The 22,384-nt window shown below is 44.6% G+C and overlaps 2 protein-coding genes across 2 annotated transcripts; one reads left to right on the top strand and one right to left on the bottom strand.

Moving 5' to 3' along the window:
* Window positions 1-192: 192 nt before the first annotated feature.
* Window positions 193-4,872, top strand: LOC123188039 (disease resistance protein Pik-2). Its single transcript, XM_044600066.1, has 2 exons — window positions 193-1,384; window positions 2,010-4,872. The coding sequence occupies exons 1-2, from the start codon at window positions 969-971 to the stop codon at window positions 4,474-4,476; spliced, it is 2,883 nt and encodes a 960-aa protein (XP_044456001.1). The 5' UTR covers window positions 193-968; the 3' UTR covers window positions 4,477-4,872.
* Window positions 4,873-17,933: 13,061 nt separating this feature from the next.
* On the bottom strand, window positions 17,934-21,916 carry LOC123188041 (pentatricopeptide repeat-containing protein At1g26460, mitochondrial). Its single transcript, XM_044600068.1, has 7 exons — window positions 21,229-21,916; window positions 20,381-20,597; window positions 19,711-20,190; window positions 18,969-19,175; window positions 18,612-18,752; window positions 18,355-18,541; window positions 17,934-18,246 (listed from the first exon to the last, which is right to left on the bottom strand). Exons 1-6 carry the CDS (start codon window positions 21,861-21,863, stop codon window positions 18,359-18,361), a joined length of 1,863 nt encoding a protein of 620 aa, XP_044456003.1. The 5' UTR covers window positions 21,864-21,916; the 3' UTR covers window positions 17,934-18,246; window positions 18,355-18,358.
* Between the last annotated feature and the right edge of the window lie 468 nt (window positions 21,917-22,384).

Below are 22,384 nucleotides of genomic sequence, written 5' to 3' on the forward strand. Positions count from 1 at the left end.
AGCAAGACAACGACATATCATTGAAAAGTCATAAGATTCTTTGTTGGCAGCAATGGCTGATTCAATGGTCATTGGTTCCATGACTCAAATGACCTGTTGTTATCATCATGATGTACGATTGGATAAATAATTGAGGGGCAAGATTGAGCGAGCCAGCTGCCTCCATGTGGTGAAATCTCATAGCCTACAAGTGAAACCATCGCTTGGTTATCAAGTAATCAACCAAAAGCACACTGGTAAGAAGTCTCATTCATTCATTAAGGTGGCATGCGTATCCATCTAAATGACTTCATGGTTCATATCTTAGCATTTTTTTGTGTGATTCTCTCTGGTTCAGATTTTCAGATCCTTCTTCAAAACAGAACATCTGAATGAACAGTCTTTTTTTTAATAAGAATGTTGCACGTTAATTTCTGCAACTACATAAATTACTTTTGGTAAATAATCACCTACAAGTTGTTGAAATAACCACTTGAAAGATAAACAACCACCCCTAAAGGTCTAAACAAGTTTTTAGGCATGACGTAAACAAAGGCTTCAGTGAGTATCATTTAAAGTTGATGTGAATGGCACTTGGATTCAAACATAACCGCCTTGATTTATGCTATTTAACTGACATTTTTTATACCAGTGGTCTGTTCTTATCAATTTTGATTTGAGATGATGTACCTAATTTTGAGGTGAGATGGTGTATACCATTCAAGTCAGACAACGTGAATCCAACATTTCCTGGAAGGTGTCCTTCAGCTGCTCTCCCCTTTGAACCATTGGGCAGTAATATGACAACGACATATCATTGAAAAGTCATAAGATGCTTGTGTGGACTATATCAGTACACATGTGTGGCCTGGACTCTTCGCTTGGAGGATGGTGAGGACCATTTCCTGTGCCCCCCACACATATTGCCCAGTCCCATTCAAACAGACAACAGCAGAAACTCTTATCCCCCTTTGGTACTTGATAGAGAGATGGAGCATCCTGTTGTTAGCGCTGGTGGGGGTGCCATTAACATACTATTATGTAAGCTGGGTGCGGTGCTCATCCAAGAAGCACAGCTCCTTGGAGGCATCCGAGGCGAGCTGGAGTACATGAAGGATGAGCTTGAGAGCATGACAGCATTCCTCCAGGACCTTGCTGAGGAGGGAAACCGCAGGAAGCAGGTTAAGGTTTGGATTAAACAGGTGCGAGAGGTCGCGTATGATGTTGAGGATTGCGTTGATGAGTTTACATATCACCTTGGCAGCACCACAAGTGGTTCTGGCCTTGCCGGGCTCTTCCACAGATGCATCCGTTTCATGCAAACTGTCAGGGTGCGGCGTCAGATTGCGAAACAAATCCAACAACTGAAAGCGCGCGCTACAAGTATCAGCGACCGAAACTCAAGGTAATTGCCTTATATAAAATTCTTATGCGTCTTGGCATTTACCTTATGATTTCCCTCTAAATGAAACATGGTAAATGTGGTAGCTCTGTAGCAGGAGGACTGGAGGAGGTATAAATTATGTGTTCTGGTGTTGTGATAAAAATTGAAAAGATTCATTCCACTGTTGCAACTATTGGATAAAATTTTGTAAATACTACCTGTGTCCCAAAATAGATGACATTGTTAAGCATGTCGTCAAACTTTCTCTATCTTTGACAACTGACTAAGAAAAAAATGTTTAGATTAGTTGAGTAAAATTGTACTACCACTGGATTTGTCATGAAAAACAATCACAATATAAATTTTAATTGTCATTTACTTACATATTTATAGAGAACAAAATGGCCAAAGTTGCTCCTTAGAGATTGTGCAAAGTCACAAACATTATCTATTTTGTATGTGAGAGAGTGAACTTTAGATGAGAGTAATTCAGCCTTCGAAACTTTATAGCTACAATGTGTTTTTGCTGTAAAAAAACATGGAAGTTCTTTCCTCTTTCCCGTCTACTATGTATGAGCTGTAGCAATAACTTACAAACTCTTCTCTTTTTTTTTTTTGCGGGGTAACTTACAAACTCTTCTCGTAGGTATGGTGGTAATCATCTCATTACTGGAGCAGAAGGAAACACACTTGCTGCACAACCAGCACCATCTTATATTACTTCTCTGGATATTCGTACCCCCGCACTCTTCCCAGAGATAACGGAACTTGTGGGCATTGAAGCGCGTCAGAGTAATCTTGTGAATTGGTTGGTGGATGAAAACGTACAACAATTACTGGTGCTATCTATATTCGGTTTTGGTGGTTTGGGAAAGACAACTCTTGCTATGACGACATATCAGACAGCTAGTGCAAGTTTCCAGTGCCGAGCTTTTGTAACTGTATCCCAGAAATTTGATGTGAAGGGTCTCATAAGGGACATTCTTCGTCAGATTATTCGACCAGTAAATCAAAATGGTCCAGCACCAGCAGTAGACCCACTCAAAGGCATGGAAGAATGGAACGTGGGACAGCTTGCAGATATGCTAAGGCAGCATCTAGAAGATAAGAGGTATCTTATTGTTCTTGATGATATTTGGAGCATGTCAGCATGGGAAGGTATTCGATTTTGTTTGCCTAACTCACATACTGGAAGCAGAATAATTGTTACCACAAGAATGAAAACTGTAGCACAAGCCTGCTGCCTCCATGAGTATGACAGAAATTACGAAATTGAACAACTCAATGGTAGTGAATCTAGCGAGTTATTTTTCAAGAGAATATTTGGTAACAGGGAAAATTGCCCAGCTGCCTTCAAAAACATTTCAGAGAGGATCCTGGGAAAGTGTGGTGGTATACCCTTGGCCATAGTCAGCATTGCAGGTCTTTTGGCTAGCACACCCTTGTACAGTTATGATCGCTGGGAGAAGATCTACAACTCTCTTGGCTTGGAGCTGGAAACCAGTCCCTGGCTTGAAAAACTGAAGAAAATTCTTGAGCTTAGTTATGATGACCTTCCATATCATTTGAAAACTTGTTTCTTATATTTAAGCACCTACCCTGAGGATTATAAGATCAGAAGGAAAAGTTTATTGAGAAGATGGATAGCAGAACGCTTTGTGACAGAGAAGCGTGGATTAAGTGCCTTGGAGGTGTCTGAGAAATATTTCAATGAATTACTCAACAGGAGTATGGTTCTTCCAATTGAAATGAGCTTTGATGGGAAGGTCAAGACCTTTCGAGTTCATGATATAATGCTAGAGATCATTGTTTCAAAATCAATTGAAGAGAATTTCGTCACTTTGGTAGGTCAACAGTCTACTTTAGCTCCTCAAGAGAAGATTCGGCGGCTATCCATTCATGGAGGAAGTAACAAAAATATTGCCACAAGCAAATTGTTAAGCCATGTCCGATCATTGAGTATATTTGCTGATGGAGAAATGTTACAGTTTGCTTGGATAAAACTTCTTAGAATATTAGACTTAGAAGGTTCTGGGTTTGCCAGGAATGGAGATATCAGAAATATTTGTAAACTGTTTCAGTTGGAATATCTCAGTCTCCGGAGTACATATGTCACTGAACTCCCTGTGCAAATAGGAAACCTCAAAAAGTTGGAGACACTTGATGTCAGGGACACAGCCATAAAGCATTTGCCTCCACACATTACCAATCTGCCAAATTTGTCAAACCTACTTGGAGGGAGAAGAGTTTATAACTACAGTGGTTTGTTTCCCATTTCCAATTTTTGGGGAATGCACATCCCTAACAAGCTTGGCAATTTAGAAATGCTTACAACACTTGCAGAAATAGAGATCACAGACTCTACTTCCTGTTACATATCTGAATTAGGGAAGCTTTCACAGTTGAGGAAGCTAGGGGTAATGATGTTTGTTGACGACGACATGAACTGGATGTCCTTGATCACCGCCATTGCAAAACTGAGCAGCTGCCTTCAGTCACTGCTGATTTGGCGACCGGACGGAGTAATGAATTTCAGGATTCTTGATACACTATCCAGGCCACCAATGTTTCTAAAAAGCATAAACTTCCGAGGTAAGTTGGGACGGCTACCAGAATGGATTGGTTTGCTGGCTAATCTAACTGAGTTGACCCTTCGCGCCACTGAATTGGAATCTGAGGAGCACCTGAAAGTTACCTCTCAGTTACCAAGCCTGCTCTACCTTAGGTTGCATCACAGTGCATACACCGGAAGAGCACTCACCTTCTCTGCGTCAGAGTTCCCAAGTCTCAAACTGCTCACCATTCATCTCGCCGTATACCAGGCATTGAACCTGAGGTTTGAGGAAGGCACTGCACCTAAGCTCCATAGGCTGGAGCTATCTTTCTTCGAAAATGCTTCCATCCGGCAGCCTTCAGGTATCAATTTTCTTGCAAATCTTCAGGAGGTCTTGGTCCACGCTGATCCATGCCATAACTCGGAAGCTATGGTGCACTATTTGAGGAATGAAGCTAGGAGGAATCCCAACCAACCTACTGTCACTTTCAAGGCGAAACAATGGAAGTCAGCACGGACAGGTCCAGCAATAGATTACAGAGGAAACATCTGGTTTTGATAATACGGGCACCGCTGAACATGCGTGAGCTGTACTCTTGACAGGATTCAGAATTTCCGACACGTCAATATTTGGTTAATCAGGTCTCAAGTGCCAATAGCCAAATCTTTTTTTTTGTTTCTGGTGATCTGTACAGATATGTGGACATCAAGGATGAGTTGTTGAGACGGTTTACCGTCTGTCTTTTCTTCTCCAATGGATAAGAAATTTGCAGTGTTACTGAACATTCTTTGAGGGGGACTTACTGTCCTGTAGAGTCGATATTTGGATGGCTTCGGTCTCTGCTACCTGGTCGTGAATACATAGTAGAGTATGTTTTTGGATTAGCATCACTCTGGAAATCTTGCAACATCGTTGTACTTTACCAGAAAAGAAACATCACACTTTGGTTGCCAATTTGTAACGTTATCTTTTTACAGCAGCAAACTTGTAATGTTGCTATTGGTTGTGTGTACGTTCTTTACAATGCTTCAGTTGCCCTGTCTGCATTGTAGAGAAGCCACCGCTGCTTGCAATGCTTCAGTTGCCCTGTCTGCAATGTAGAGAAGCCACCACTGCTGGTTTTTCACTGCTGTGGTAGTGTGGTGTCGAGTGTTGGTCGATCAGCCGATGGCTGTGTTAAAATCCCTTCTGCGTGCTCTGTGCGTCGCCGAGTTCAGTATAGAAGCTCTGTAAGCTGTTGCATTCCGTTTCGCAGTTCCTCAGTGAAGAAGTCATATAGAGAAGTTTGTGAAGAGAACAATGTGGGGTGGAGTGGATGTTCCGAGGTTTGATTACAAAAAGTTCTTGCACTACTTCTGTAATGAGGAGGGGGTGGCGATGTTTGAGGAAGTTGGAAGATGACCGGGGGAAACAAGGCTTGTTGATCTTGGTGACATCTTTCTAACCTACGGCGAGAGGATGGCCACAAGGGATAAGAGGGGAGTGATGAATGGACATTTGACAGCTGTTCATGATTACAGTTGCTTATCATCGTCTCATGGTCATAAGCTGGGAGCTTGTGAAGTGTGATATCATAGAAGTTGTGGATGATGTAGTTTGGAGTAATAGAGAAATACTTATTGTTCTTTAGTCTTGGTATAAGCCGGAGAAGGACACCCGAGAGGCACCAGATGGGATCTCGGGGGCGCGGGGACGCGGGGCGGATCTGCCGCTCCTGGCCGTGGCCATGGACGCCCCCAGTAGCTCCCTCCCCTCCCCGGTGACGTGACCCAGCCCTGCTGGTTCTGCTGCTGGCCGTGGGCGGGGCGTTGGATCTGCGTCTGGAGGCGGCGGCGTTCGTGGCCTGCCTTCCGTGCAGGCAGCCCTCTCATCTCTGGTGGCCCTCCCCTGCCTCGAGCCATGGTGAAAGCTCTCGCGTGGAGGCAGCGATGCTTCTGTGGTGTGGCAGACACGGGGCTCCTCGTGGTGGATCATTGCTGGTGTTGTTCCGGCCCCGGTAGCCTCGGGCCCGTGTCCCTCCAGTGTCCGGCGCTGCCGGCGTCCTGCCGGGCTGCCCCGGTCTCGACGACTGTGTATCTGCGTCCCTCCAGATTACTTGGCTCGCCGACGTCCCGACGGCTAAGGCCACGGTAGCACGGATCTGCGTCCCTCCAGTCCTTGCTTGCCGGTGTTGCTGGCCGCCGCCGCCCCTGACCCACTCGCGTGTTTGCTTTGTCGCCTGCCCCGCCCCGTATGACTCAAAGCCACCCCTTTTGCCAGATCCTGTGCTCGTTGGTTCAAGGGCAGTGCCACCCTCCGATGACAAGTGCAACCCCGCCAACCCTTGCCTGACATGGTAGTTCCGACCAACTTTGGTTTCCTCATCTTTGATTTCAGACTCGGCGGCTATGGGATTGCTCAGCTTCAGGCCAGGGAGAGATCCCTGCTCGGCTTGTCGATGCTGGCAACGGCGGCGCTCGTGGGTGTCGTTTTCTTCTTGGAGACGTTGCCAAGGCCTTAAGCGGTGCCCTTCTTCGAGCTCAGGGGAAACCTGAGGTCTGACTCTCCCGGATCGGATAGCGGCGGCGTCCCGGCGTCGTCCTCCTTCTTGAAGGCGCTATCTTGCGAGCTCGTGGTGTCCCCGATTTTGGCTCGAACGATGTTGGAATTCTTGTTGGCCCGGCATTGCCGTTCTTGGTTCGGGTTTGGTAGGTCTAGCTGTGATGTTTCCTTTGTTCAGGCTGAGCATCCACTTCTCTCTGCTCTGGGCATCATGTTCACGCCTGTGTGCGTCCGTGTCATGTGTTGTACCCCTATTTTATGTTGGGGAACGTAGTAATTTCAAAAAATTTCCTACGCACACGCAAGATCATGATGATGCACAGCAACGAGAGGGGAGAGTGTTGTCTACGTACCCACGCAGACCGACTGTGAAAGCGTTGACGCAATGTAGAGGAAGTAGTCGTACGTCTTCCCGATCCGACCGATCCAAGCACCGTTACTGCGGCACCTCCGAGTTCTTAGCACACGTACAGCTCGATGACGATCCCCGGGCTCCGATCCAGCAAAGCGTCGGGGAGGAGTTCCGTCAGCACGACGGCGTGGTGACGATCTTGATGTTCTACCGTCGCAGGGCTTCGCCTAAGCACCGCTACAATATGATCGAGGTGGAATATGGTGGAAGGGGGCACCGCACACGGCTAAGGAACGATCTCAAGGATCAACTTGTGTGTCCTAGGGTGCCCCCTTGCCTCCGTATATAAAGGATCCAAGGGGGGGGTGCGCCGGCCTAGAGGAGGGCGCAGGAGGAGTCCTACTCCTACCGGGAGTAGGACTCCCCTCCCCGTTCCTTGTCCAACTAGGAGAGGTGGAGGGAGAATAGGAAAGGGGGGGCGCCGCCCCTCCCTCCTTGTCCAATTCGGACTAGGGGGAGAGGGGGCGCGCGGCCTGCCCTGGCAGCCCCTTCCTCTTCTCCACATTAGGCCCATAAGGCCCATTAACCCCCGGGGGGTTCCGGTAACCCCCCGGTGCTCCGGTTTTATCCGAAATTCATCCGGAACACTTCCGGTGTCCGAATATAGTCATCCAATATATCAATCTTTATGTCTCGACCATTTTGAGACTCCTCGTCATGTCCGTGATCATATCCGGGACTCCGAACTAACTTCGGTACATCAAAATGCATAAACTCAAAATAACTGTCATCGTAACGTTAAGCGTGCGGACCCTACGGTTCGAGAACAATGTAGACATGACCGAGACACGTCTCCGGTCAATAACCAATAGCGGGACCTGGATGCCCATATTGGCTCCTACATATTCTATGAAGATCTTTATCGGTCAGACCGCATAACAACATACGTTGTTCCTTTTGTCATCGGTATGTTACTTGCCTGAGATTTGATCGTCGGTATCCAATACCTAGTTCAATCTCGTTACCGGCAAGTCTCTTTACTCGTTCCGTAATACATCATCTCACAACTAACATATTAGTTGTAATGCTTGCAAGGCTTATGTGATGTGCATTACCGAGAGGGCCCAGAGACACCTCTCCGACAATCGGAGTGACAAACCTAATCTCGAAATACGCCAACCCAACATCTACCTTTGGAGACACCTGTAGTACTCCTTTATAATCACCCAGTTACGTTGTGACGTTTGGTAGTACCCAAAGTGTTCCTCCGGTAAACGGGAGTTGCATAATCTCATAGTCATAGGAACATGTATAAGTTATGAAGAAAGCAATAGCAACATACTAAACGATCGGGTGCTAAGCTAATGGAATGGGTCATGTCAATCAGATCATTCAACTAATGATGTGACCTCGTTGATCAAATAACAAACCTTTGTTCATGGTTAGGAAACATAACCATCTTTGATTAACGAGCTAGTCAAGTAGAGGCATACTAGTGACACTCTGTTTGTCTATGTATTCACACATGTATTATGTTTCCGGTTAATACAATTCTAGCATGAATAATAAACATTTATCATGATATAGGGAAATAAATAATAACTTTATTATTGCCTCTAGGGCATATTTCCTTTAGTCTCCCACTTGCACTAGAGTCAATAATCTAGATTACACCGTAATGATTCTAACACCCATGGAGCCTTGGTGCTGATCATGTTTTGCTCGTGGAAGAGGCTTAGTCAACGGGTCTGCCACATTCAGATCCGTATGTATCTTGCAAATCTCTATGTCTCCCACCTGGACTAGATCCCGGATGGAATTGAAGCGTCTCTTGATGTGCTTGGTTCTTTTGTGAAATCTGGATTCCTTTGCCAAGGCAATTGCACCAGTATTGTCACAAAAGATTTTCATTGGACCCGATGCACTAGGTATGACACCTAGATAGGATATGAACTCCTTCATCCAGACTCCTTCATTTGCTGCTTCCGAAGCAGCTATGTACTCCGCTTCACATGTAGATCTCGCTACAACGCTTTGTTTAGAATTGCACCAACTGACAGCTCCACCGTTTTAATGTAAACACGTATCCGGTTTGCGATTTAGAATCGTCCGGATCAGTGTCAAAGCTTGCATCAACGTAACCTCTTACGGTGAGCTCTTTGTCACCTCCATATACGAGAAACATATCCTTAGTCCTTTTCAGGTATTTCAGGATGTTCTTGACCGCTGTCCAGTGATCCACTCCTGGATTACTTTGGTACCTCCCTGCTAAGCTTATAGCAAGGCACACATCAGGTCTGGTACACAGCATTGCATACATGATAGAGCCTATTGCTGAAGCATAGGGAACATCTTTCATTTTCTCTCTATCTTCTGCAGTGGTCGGGCATTGAGTCTGACTCAACTTCACACCTTGTAACACAGGCAAGAACCCTTTCTTTGCTTGATCCATTTTGAACTTCTTCAAAATCTTGTCAAGGTATGTGCTTTGTGAAAGTCCAATTAAGCGCCTTGATCTATCTCTATAGATCTTTATGCCTAATATGTAAACAGCTTCACCGAGGTCTTTCATTGAAAAACTCTTATTCAAGTATCCCTTTATGCTATCCAGAAATTCTATATCATTTCCAATCAGTAATATGTCATCCACATATAATATCATAAATGCTACAGAGCTCCCACTCACTTTCTTGTAAATACAGGCTTCTCCGAAAGTCTGTATAAAACCAAATGCTTTGATAACACTATCAAAGCGTTTATTCCAACTCCGAGAGGCTTGCACCAGTCCATAAATGGATCGCTGGAGCTTGCATACTTTGTTAGCTCCCTTTGGATCGACAAAACCTTCCGGTTGCATCATATACAACTCTTCTTCCAGAAATCCATTCAGGAATGCAGTTTTGACATCCATCTGCCAGATTTCATAATCATAAAATGCGGCAATCGCTAACATGATTCGGACAGACTTAAGCTTCGCTACGGGTGAGAAAGTCTCATCGTAGTCAACCCCTTGAACTTGTCGAAAACCTTTTGCGACAAGTCGAGCTTTGTAGACAGTAACATTACCATCATCGTCAGTCTTCTTCTTGAAGATCCATTTATTCTCAATTGCTTGCCGATCATCGGGCAAGTCAACCAAAGTCCATACTTTGTTCTCATACATGGATCCCATCTCAGATTTCATGGCTTCAAGTCATTTTGCGGAATCTGGGCTCACCATCGCTTCTTCATAGTTCGTAGGTTCATCATGATCTAGCAGCATGATTTCCAGAACAGGATTACCGTACCACTCTGGTGCGGATCTCGCTCTGGTTGATCTATGAGGTTCAGTAGTATCTTGTCCTGAAGTTTCATGATCATCATCATTAGCTTCCTCACTAATTGGTATAGGTGTCGCAGAAACAGTTTTCTGTGATGTACTACTTTCCAATAAGGGAGCAGGTACAGTTACCTCGTCAAGTTCTACTTTCCTCCCACTCACTTCTTTCGATAGAAACTCCTTCTCTAGAAAGGATCCATTCTTAGCAACGAATGTCTTGCCTTCGGATCTGTGATAGAAGGTGTACCCAACAGTCTCCTTTGGGTATCCTATGAAGACACATTTCTCCGATTTGGGCTCGAGCTTATCAGGTTGAAGCTTTTTCACATAAGCATCGCAGCCCCAAACTTTAAGAAACGACAACTTTGGTTTCTTGCCAAACCATAGTTCATAAGGCGTCGTCTCAACGGATTTTGATGGTGCCCTATTTAACGTGAATGCGGCCGTCTCTAAAGCATAACCCCAAAACGATAGCGGTAAATCAGTAAGAGACATCATAGACCGCACCATATCTAGTAAAGTACGATTATGATGTTCGGACACACCATTACGTTGTGGTGTTCCGGGTGGCGTGAGTTGCGAAACTATTCCGCATTGTTTCAAATGTACACCAAACTCGTAACTCAAATATTCTCCTCCACGATCAGATCGTAGAAACTTTATTTTCTTGTTACGATGATTTTCAACTTCACTCTGAAATTCTTTGAACTTTTCAAATGTTTCAGACTTATGTTTCATTAAGTAGATATACCCATATCTGCTTAAGTCATCTGTGAAGGTGAGAAAATAACGATATCCGCCACGAGCCTCAATATTCATTGGACCACATACATCGGTATGTATGATTTCTAACAAATCTGTTGCTCTCTCCATAGTACCGGAGAACGGTGTTTTAGTCATCTTGCCCATGAGGCACGGTTCGCAAGTACCAAGTGATTCATAATCAAGTGGTTCCAAAAGTCCATCAGTATGGAGTTTCTTCATGCGCTTTATACCGATATGACCTAAACGGCAGTGCCACAAATAAGTTGCACTATCATTATCAACTTTGCATCTTTTGGCTTCAACATTATGAATATGTGTGTTACTACTATCGAGATTCATCAAAAATAGACCACTCTTCAAAGGTGCATGACCATAAAAGATATTACTCATATAAATAGAACAACCATTATTCTCTGATTTAAATGAATAACCGTCTCGCATCAAACAAGATCCAGATATAATGTTCATGCTCAACGCTGGCACCAAATAACAATTATTTAGGTCTAATATTAATCCCGAAGGTAGATGTAGAGGTAGCGTGTCGACCGCGATCACATCGACTTTGGAACCGTTTCCCACGCGCATCGTCACCTCGTCCTTTGCCAGTGTTCGCTTAATCCGTAGTCCCTGTTTCGAGTTGCAAATATTAGCAACTGAACCAGTATCAAATACCCAGGTGCTACTACGAGTTCTAGTAAGGTACACATCAATAACATGTATATCACATATACCTTTGTTCACCTTGCCATTCTTCTTATCCGCCAAATACTTGGGGCAGTTCCGCTTCCAGTGACCAGTCTGCTTGCAGTAGAAGCACTCAGTTTCAGGCTTAGGTCCAGACTTGGGTTTCTTCTCCTGAGCAGCAACTTGCTTGTCGTTCTTTTTGAAGTTCCCCTTCTTCTTCCCTTTGCCCTTTTTCTTGAAACTAGTGGTCTTGTTGACCATCAACACTTGATGCTCCTTCTTGATTTCTACCTCCGCGGCTTTCAGCATTGCGAAGAGCTCGGGAATAGTCTTATTCATCCCTTGCATATTATAGTTCATCACGAAGCTCTTGTAGCTTGGTGGCAGTGATTGGAGAATTCTGTCAATGACGCAATCATCTGGAAGATTAACTCCCAATTGAATCAAGTGATTATTATACCCAGACATTTTGAGTATATGCTCACTGACAGAACTGTTCTCCTCCATCTTGCAGCTATAGAACTTATTGGAGACTTCATATCTCTCAATCCGGGCATTTGCTTGAAATATTAACTTCAACTCCTGGAACATCTCATATGCTCCATGACGTTCAAAACGTCGTTGAAGTCCCGATTCTAAGTCGTAAAGCATGGCACACTGAACTATCGAGTAGTCATCAGCTTTGCTCTGCCAGACGTTCATAACATCTGGTGTTGCTCCAGCAGCAGGCCTGGCACCCAGCGGTGCTTCCAGGACGTAATTCTTCTGAGCAGCAATGAGGATAATCCTCAAGTTACAGACCCAGTCCGTGTAATTGCTACCATCATCTTTCAACTTTGCTTTCTCAAGGAACGCATTAAAATTCAACGGAACAACAGCACGAGCCATCTATCTACAACCAACATAAACAAGCAAGATACTATCAGGGACTAAGTTCATGATAAATTTAAGTTCAATTAATCAAATTTAAAGAACTCCCACTTAGATAGACATCCCTCTAATCCTCTAAGTGATCACGTGATCCAAATCAACTAAACCATAACCGATCATCACGTGAGATGGAGTAGTTTTCAATGGTGAACATCGTTATGTTGATCATATCTACTATATGATTCACGCTCGACCTTTCGGTCTCCGTGTTCCGAGGCCATATTTGCATATGCTAGGCTCGTCAAGTTTAACCTGAGTATTCTGCGTGTGCAAAAACTGGCTTGCACCCATTGTAGATGGACGTAGAGCTTATCACACCTGATCATCACGTGGTGTCTGGGCACAACGAACTTTGGCAACGGTGCATACTCAGGGAGAACACTTCTTGATAATTTAGTGAGAGATCATCTTATAATGCTACCGTCAATCAAAGCAAGATAAGATGCATAAAGATAAACATCAGATGCAATCAATATAAGTGATATGATATGGCCATCATCATCTTGTGCCTGTGATCTCCATCTCCGAAGCACCGTCATGATCACCATCGTCACCGGCGCGACACCTTGATCTCCATCGTAGCATCGTTGTCGTCTCGCCAATCTTATGCTTCCACGACTATCGCTACCGCTTAGTGATAAAGTAAAGCATTACATCGCGATTGCATTGCATACAATAAAGCGACAACCATATGGCTCCTGCCAGTTGCCGATAACTCGGTTACAAAACATGATCATCTCATACAATAAAATTCATCATCATGCCTTGACCATATCACATCACAACATGCCCTGCAAAAACAAGTTAGACGTCCTCTACTTTGTTGTTGCAAGTTTTACGTGGCTGCTACGGGCTTAAGCAAGAACCAATCTCACCTACGCATCAAAACCACAACGATAGTTTGTCAATTTGACTCCGTTTTAACCTTCGCAAGGACCGGGCGTAGCCATACTCGGTTCAACTAAAGTTGGAGAGACAGTCGCCCGCAAGCCACCTATGTGCAAAGCACGTCGGGGGAACCGGTCTCGCGTAAGCGTACGCGTAATGTTGGTCCGGGTCGTCTCGTCCAACAATACCGCTGAACCAAAGTATGACATGCTGGTAGGCAGTATGACTTATATCGCCCACAACTCACTTGTGTTCTACTCATGCATATAACATCAACATATAAAACCTAGGCTCGGATGCCACTGTTGGGGAACTTAGTAATTTCAAAAAAATTCCTACGCACACGCAAGATCATGATGATGCACAGCAACGAGAGGGGAGAGTGTTGTCTACGTACCCACGCAGACCGATTGCGGAAGCGTTGACGCAACGTAGAGGAAGTAGTCGTACGTCTTCCCGATCCGACCGATCCAAGCACTGTTACTCCGGCACCTCCGAGTTCTTAGCACACATACAGCTCGATGACGATCCCCGGGCTCCGATCCAGCAAAGCGTCAGGGAGGAGTTTCGTCAGCACGACGGCGTGGTGACGATCTTGATGTTCTACCGTCGCAGGGCTTCGCCTAAGCACCGCTACAATATGATCGAGGTGGAATATGGTGGCAGGGGGCACCGCGCACGGCTAAGGAATGATCTCAAGGATCAACTTGTGTGTCCTAGGGTGCCCCCTTGCCTCCATATATAAAGGATCCAAGGGGGGGTGGTGCGCCGGCCTAGAGGAGGGCGCAGGAGGAGTCCTACTCCTACCGGGAGTAGGACTCCCCTCCCCGTTCCTTGTCCAACTAGGAGAGGTGGAGGGAGAATAGGAAAGGGGGGGCGCCGCCCCTCCCTCCTTGTCCAATTCGGACTAGGGGGAGAGGGGGCACGCGGCCTGCCCTGGCAGCCCCTTCCTCTTCTCCACATTAGGCCCATAAGGCCCATTAACCCCCGGGGGGTTCCGGTAACCCCCCGGTGCTCCGGTTTTATCCGAAATTCATCCGGAACACTTCCGGTGTCCGAATATAGTCATCCAATATATCAATCTTTATGTCTCGACCATTTCGAGACTCCTCGTCATGTCCGTGATCATATCCAGGACTCCGAACTAACTTCGGTACATCAAAATGCATAAACTCAAAATAACTGTCATCGTAACGTTAAGCGTGCAGACCCTACGGTTCGAGAACAATGTAGACATGACCAAGACACGTCTCCGGTCAATAACCAATAGCGGGACCTGGATGCCCATATTGGCTCCTACATATTCTACGAAGATCTTTATCGGTCAGACTGCATAACAACATACATTGTTCCTTTTGTCATCGGTATGTTACTTGCCTGAGATTTGATCATCGGTATCCAATACCTAGTTCAATCTCGTTACCGCCAAGTCTCTTTACTCGTTCCGTAATACATCATCTCACAACTAACATATTAGTTGTAATGCTTGCAAGGCTTATGTGATGTGCATTACCGAGAGGGCCCAGAGATACCTCTCCGACAATCGAAGTGACAAACCTAATCTCGAAATACGCCAACCCAACATCTACCTTTGGAGACACCTGTAGTACTCCTTTATAATCACCCAGTTACGTTGTGACGTTTGGTAGTACCCAAAGTGTTCCTCCGGTAAACGAGAGTTGCATAATCTCATAGTCATAGGAACATGTATAAGTTATGAAGAAAGCAATAGCAACATACTAAACGATCGGGTGCTAAGCTAATGGAATGGGTCATGTCAATCAGATCATTCAACTAATGATGTGACCTCGTTGATCAAATAACAACTCTTTGTTCATGGTTAGGAAACATAACCATCTTTGATTAACGAGCTAGTCAAGTAGAGGCATACTAGTGACACTCTGTTTGTCTATGTATTCACACATGTATTATGTTTCCGGTTAATACAATTCTAGCATGAATAATAAACATTTATCATGATATAAGGAAATAAATAATAACTTTATTATTGCCTCTAGGGCATATTTCCTTCATTTTACTCTTTCAACTCACTAGTAGAAAAAGGGTCATTAGTCCCGGTTCATAAGGGCCTTTAGTCCCGATTTTCGAACCAGGACTAAAAGGTCATTACTAAAGCCCCCCCCCCCTTTAGTCCCGGTTCTTACACGAACCGGGACTAAAGGCCCTCCACGTGGCCGCTGGCTAGAGCTCCACCTTTAGTCCCGGTTGGTAACATCAACCGGGACTAAAGGTTTTTTTTGAAAAAATTTCTCGATTTTCAAATTTCTGAATTATTTTATAATATAATCTCTAATCACGCACCCCTCATCACTGCTCAATTTAACCTCTAATCTCTAATCACCCCTCATTATTCCAAATCATCTAACTTCCCGAACGGTCACCCATCCCTCTCACTACTCCAGCTCGAGCACGCTTAACTTTCGGGTTCTATTCTCCTTCGTTTAAGTCTGCATTTGTTGTTTTCCTAACAATAATAAGATGTCAATCCTATTAACCCTCGGGAGTTTAGCTTGAGCATGAAGTCACACATTTTACTGTTTGAGTTTGAAACTATTATTGTACAAAACAATAATTATTTAGTAACACTAATATTTCTTGAATAAATAGTTTGACCACAGTTTAACCAGATTTGACCAAAATTCAAAAAAAACCAAAATAATTATTTAGTAACACTAATATTTCTTGAATAAGTAATTTGACCATAGTTAGACCACAATTTGACCAGATTTGACAAAAATTCAAAAAAACTAAAATAATTATTTAGTAACACTAATATTCTTGAATAATTATTTAGTAACACTAATATTCTTGAATAATTATTTAATAACACTAATACTTCTTGAATAAGTAGTTTGACCAGATTTAACAAAAATACAAAAAAAACTGAAATTTGAGCATAACTTTTTTTCCTTTTAGAATTTGAGGATTCTAAAAATTTGCAAACAAGCCATAGGCTGTCAAAATCAGAAGCGGATTTTCGTTCTGAACATTTTGATATATTATATGTTTTTTTCCGACATCGTATGCAAAAGTTATAGCCGTTTTACATTTTCCCTACATTTTTTGCAAAACATGTCCAAATTTAAGTTTTTAAATTTTCCTAATTAGTAGATGTAGTAATATAACTACCTCTCGAAGGATTTTATTTTTTTGAAGTTTTTATCATTTTCTTTTGATTTTTCCAAAACAAAAAAGATGATCCATCGGGGGGGGGGGGGGGGGGGTGTAGAGTTTGAAAATGGGACCTTTAGTCCCAGTTTGAGACACAAACCGGGACTAAAGGGCATCGCACCCTTTAGTCCCGGTTCGTGTCTCCAACCGGGACTAAAGGTCTCAGGCAGTAGCGGTCCCAGGTTAAAGTGACGCCCCAGGCAAACTATGCATGTACAGTGTCAAACAGTAAAAATTACTATAGCTATACCTATAGCCAACGAAGTGCTAGCCAGCCACGCCCCAGGCCGAGGCCCTGGCTGCCTGGGGCCTGAATCCGCCACTGGTCTCAGGTGAACCGGGACTAATGCCTTAGCCGCATGAACCGGTACCAATGCTTACATTAGTCCCGGTTCGTGACTTAACCAGGACTAATGTGAATATTGCCCTGTGACTAAAACCCTGTTTTCTACTATTGACTCCTTCTGTCAATGAAATGATACGCAACAATGCGTATTCACCAAAAAAGATTAGTCTTGGTATAAGTGTTTTTTTTAGGCATGGTTTGAGGACTTGTTCTAGTTAATCATAGGTTCTGGATATTGATGGGATAATTCTATTTTTGTTCAAAAATTTGGAAGAACTACCTCTTTGTTTCTTGTGCAATGAATCAAGATGTTTGCAGTATTATTGGGTATCCTTTGTGGGCTACCAACTGGCCTGTATAATCTGTATATCTGGGTAGCTCGGTCTCTGCTATCTTGTGAAAAGATGCAGACGTTTGGGTGGATCATCTCGAAATTTCGCAACAGCGTTGTATCAAACCAGAAAAGAAACACCACACCTCCTATGCAAATTTGTATTGTTAGCTGTTATGTGTACGTTGTTGCACTTTGTGCACAGCGAATCCTACATGGTGTGATACTCCCCCTTGTTGTTTTCAGGGGGTGGACGCGTTCGAAGCTCTCTTTTGCCTGCTGTGGTCGCCGTGTACCTCCGTTAAGCTTGCCGGCCTCTGCTCTGTAGGTTTTCAGTGAAAATTGTGGTTGGGATCACTCTTTTGGACTGTTCAATGTAACACGAGTAGCCCCTTAGTCATTTTCCCAAAATTTCTCATAATCTGGTTCGGTCCGCTCGGTAGCAGAGGCAATATACGCTTACATGCCAAGGTAATGCTCTTGAGCCATCGGGAATGACTCCATTGCGTTCATCAATCAAAAGTTTGACGATCAACGGTAATCTTGATAATCAGAGCATCTAGAAAAGCAGTATTGCGCTGATAATCCTACAGCAAACAAACCATAAGTACGTCGTGCACTGCACATTACGTAAATCTAGAGTCAAGCAGAATTGACACGACCTGTGTGATCAAAAACAATACAAGAGCCATGCAGAAGGATAACATTATGATGAACTAACGTTACATCCATCCTCTGACTGTGGAAGATAGCGCGTTGAGCAAAGAAACAAATGTATTAGGACCTTATTCTGAAATCCTAACAAATAAAATCTCATCCTGTCTCTCCAGCGAAAAAAGGAAGCCTGGGATACTGAAGAATGATTAGGAAAACTGTTACAAAGTATAATTTACAGACTACAGCCTCTGTGCTCTTCGAGTACCGGCAAACACTACACGTGCCTACTTGATTGAAAGAACACCGGCATCATCAAAATCAAACTGGAAGAAACAAAATCAGCAAACAAGGCATAATCAGTAAAAATGACTGCGGCTGAGGTACTGATAACAGGTAGATGTTGAAATCAGGGAAGGTTGCCCAGTACTCACTGCTTCAGTACTCGGCACTGTATTCGATGTTATACAGCAACTCCCTACGGGCCTCACCGCCCATCCGCAAGTTCAACCGTTTACACAGGGACTGCAGCTTCTCGTCGCTGTCGAAGTCTGATTCACGGGAGCAGCGTCTTCGGACCTTCTTAAGAGTCTCCTTTGAAGGAGTGAAGCCCACATCAACCTGAACAAAATGTTGGTTTGAGGGAACCGTACATAAGGAATGTATAAAGGGCGGGTTCAGTTCAACTGACCATTTCGTCAAGAACAGCAAGAGCAGCTTTTGGATCTCGGTTGACAAGATGCGCATCAACAAGCAGGGAGTATGTTGTTGCATTTGGCTTAACATCCTCAAGGCTTACTAAATGCTGGAATACATTACTAGCTTCCTCTGTCTGTGAAACACAAAGGGGAACACATTAAAAGGGATTTTGTTATCTACTCCCTCCGTTCCAAATTACTTGTCGCAGAAATGGATGTATCTAGAACTAAAATACATCTAGATACATCCATACCTGCGACAAGTAATTCGGAACGGAGGGAGTAGCTGCCAAACAGGTACTTTGAAGAGACATAAGAAACAAAGGAAATATGGCCAACAATAATGATACCTTTTTTAGCTTCCCGAATGCATGCAACAGGGCATTGTACGAATGTATGTCAGGCGTAAGCCCAAACTTTTCTTTCATTGCCTCAAAAGTTTCGTATGCTCGCTCAATGTCCCAAATATTTGCACAGCCTAGTATAACACAGTTAAGAGCAGCAACAGATCTGTATGGTGGATCCGCGGAACTCAGATTCTCTAATTGAACATAAACCTGCAAATGGTAGCCTATAGGTTAGAGCATTCAATCATACTTCGAAAACAAAAAGACATAGCAGGCCAATAAAATGCTTATTCCAGATTATGAAGTCCAATTGACAAAGATCATGCAGTTGTAAGCATGTCATGAACAAATGAAGTCTGGCTAACCATGTAGACGTTGTACAACAAGTATCTTCCAAGTCTAAGTAAGCAAGTGAGTCGCAGTTATGTACGAATGCAAGCCAAGTCATTCAAGAAATAATGTAATGCTAGCAGAATGGAATTAAGGTACAGAAAGCCATGAGAGATTATTGCCAGTGGAGAGCCAACGCACAATTTCCCACAAATATTACAGTAGTAATGCTGACCAAGTGAAAATAACAGTAGAGAAGAAACTGGCATAATTTTTTTATAAAAAAGGGAGCATTCAAGCGATGTCACAGCATATAGAATGGATGCAATCATGTCGCCGACGGAATTATATGGTAGATGCTTTTTCTTGAAAGAAGACTCATTGTATCATGAATAGCAAGTGTAAGCGGATCTACCGAGTCCAATGTGGTGAAGCCATCCTTGCAGCAAGCAACAACAAGTGGTTGCAATGAAGTAAATGGTGAGAAGAGCTCTTTATCGATACCCTCAAAGTTCCTATAGGCATTTTCAAATTCACGAAGAGTGCCAAAAGCTCGTTGGAGTTGACCAATTGATGAATGAGCATAAATCTTCGCAAGATAAGTCTCTGGCATGGGTGCCCTTTTCTGGCGCAAGGACTTGCGTAATATTGACCAAGCAGCGTTCAAGAGGTCACTGCTGCAGGTTCTACCAGCAGCACTGAAAGCTGAGAGTACTAAACCTTCATCGACTGAACGGTGAATAGGGGGTTTAGAACCCTCGCCATGTGCAATCCATCTCGCAAGAAATTCCAAACCAAACATGGCTAGCTTGCTATTGTTAGCTTCAAAAGCAGCTTCTGCTATGTCAATGCACCAGGCCCATTGTGGACACAAGAGTTTGTTCTTCTCTGTTGCCTGAAATAAACCAAATTGCACGGTCATAAATATGGCAGACAAATGATTTTTACTTGACAAGCATGCCAAAAGTATGAATGTCAGAGGCCATCAGTGTAACTCACAAACATCTAAGGAATGAGGTCAACTGTAATATCAAATTCCTAAATAGCATACAAGCAATGAATGAACTGTTGTTTAGAATAAGTACCTTGCACTTCTCTATGATTGATGCCAATGTGTCCAAACTCCCAGATTTAACACATACTCGGACATACTCAGCAAATACAAGTGAAGATACCGCGTAGCCTGATTTAAGCATCAATTCCAAATATTTGAAGGCTGAGTCAGCACGGTTGTGTCTAAGAAGCAGATCTACAACCAAATTGTAGGATTCATCATCTGGCACAATTCCTGTTTGCAGCATCCTGATTTCAACAGATAGAGTGATAGACGATCATTCTGAAAGCCGACTTTATTGCAGCAGCGAGTCACAAAAATTTATGATGGCCTCGAAATAACACATTTGGTACAAATGAGAGCATAAGCTACTGCCATGCTAACCATGTAGGGAAAAACCAAAGATAAGCTATCTCGACCGGAAAAATCAAAGCTAAGCAGTTAACCAGAATTGTATTAACAGTAACCCTCTGCAGGAAAACTCGATAGTCTACATATTTTGATGACAAAAGTAGTTACAAATCTAGTCTGTCGGTGAAGCAAATCTCAAACGTACCATGGATCAAAGTTGTATGTCAGCACATCCATAGAAAAAGGAAAATGAGAATGGGCTTGCGCTTGAGCACAACGAATATATGACCTTTGCGACTAGCATCAGATCACCCTACCATGCTAATACCAGACAGAAGATGATTTGTTTGTAGATTGGGTTGAGGTTCCACAATAGTACAATTTTAAAACAAACGTATTCTTGTGTAACAAGAGATAACTAAGCAATCCATATGTTGACAATAACTTAGGATATGCTACGAGTTTGTTAACTACCTAGAGTACACTAGAGCAGTTGAGTCGCAGACAGGCAGAAAGAGGAGAACTCACCGTTCGACGATTTTCTCGGCCCCTTCGACCTCGCGGGCCTTGACCATGGTCTTGAGGACGAGGTTGTAGGAGGCGGTGTTGGGCGCGAGGTCGAACTCGCGCATCTGGTCGGCGAGGTCGAGCATCTCGTGCGGCAGGGCGCCGGACATGAGGTTGGCGCGGAGGTAGTGGTTGAAGAGGTCGACGTCGGGGCGGTTGGGCTTGCCGGTGGCGGCGTCGAGGGAGCGGACCCAGAGCTCGAAGAGCTGCTTCATGTCCTCCCAGTGCTGCTCCGTCATCCAGGCGGCGAAGGTCTGCTTGAGGTCGGCGGCGCTGCGGGCGGCGGAGAAGGCGGCCGCGCGGTGGCGGTCGGGGAAGGCGACGACGGCGGGGAGGAGCGAGGCCGGGCCAGAGGCGGCCGGGTTGCGCCAGTTGTCGCCGTAGAAGGGGATGCCGGCGGTGGGGTTCGGGGGGAGCGGGGAGGGGGGGTCGGCCTGGGCGTGGGCCGGGGGTGGGGGCGGGAGCGGGGAGAGCTCGGGCTGCTGCGGCAGCGCGCGGGTGGAGGAGATCGCGGCGCGGAGGAGGAGGGGCAGGGGCGCCGGGCCCCTGCGGTGGCGGCGGAGGAGGAGGGAGGTGGCGGCCGCCGCCGCTGCCATTGCGGCGGGCTAGGGTTTTAGTGGGGGCTCGGGGAGTGGCGGGGTGGGGGACGGCGGCTGAGATCGGGTGGGCGGGGGAGTAGGCGGAATGGGAAACAGAAGAGGAAGCCCGAGCTCTTGTGCGCTGTGGACCTTCCGAAGGGCTGTTTCGTCACTGCCCTTCTTCTTCCTTTTTTCAGGAAAAAAAAATTCCTCTCCTTCTGGGACACTAGTGATCCTGGGATGAAATCGTGAAGTTGTAGATGCGCCGAAGCCCCATAGATTATTTCTGTAAACTAGTAGGGTTATGGGACGGAGGGAGTACATTTGATACGGAAGTACTCTTTCTGTTCCTAAATATAAGTCTTTATGATATTTCACTATGAACCACATGTGCGGGAGTAGTAAATATGAGTTTCAGAAATGGCTTGCTTTGAGTTAAAGATGGATTAAATATGAAAATGGTCTGCTTTGAGTTAAGATGGATTTTCGAGGATATTTGTAGTAGTATAGTTGTGTCATATAATTTCTATGGTTTTATA

Source organism: Triticum aestivum, chromosome 2A (assembly GCF_018294505.1).
Source record: "Triticum aestivum cultivar Chinese Spring chromosome 2A, IWGSC CS RefSeq v2.1, whole genome shotgun sequence".
Taxonomy (NCBI): domain Eukaryota; kingdom Viridiplantae; phylum Streptophyta; class Magnoliopsida; order Poales; family Poaceae; genus Triticum; species Triticum aestivum.

Coding starts and splice junctions, on each gene's coding strand:
- LOC123188039 (XM_044600066.1), top strand. CDS start 969: ATGGAGCATCCTGTTGTTAGCGCTGGTGGGGGTGCCATTAACATACTA. Junction 1,385..2,009: donor ATCAGCGACCGAAACTCAAG/GTAATTGCCTTA, acceptor CTCTTCTCGTAG/GTATGGTGGTAATCATCTCA.
- LOC123188041 (XM_044600068.1), bottom strand. CDS start 21,863: ATGGCAGCGGCGGCGGCCGCCACCTCCCTCCTCCTCCGCCGCCACCGC. Junction 20,191..20,380: donor CAATCATAGAGAAGTGCAAG/GTACTTATTCTA, acceptor GGTTTATTTCAG/GCAACAGAGAAGAACAAACT. Junction 18,753..18,968: donor CATTCGGGAAGCTAAAAAAG/GTATCATTATTG, acceptor TGTGTTTCACAG/ACAGAGGAAGCTAGTAATGT.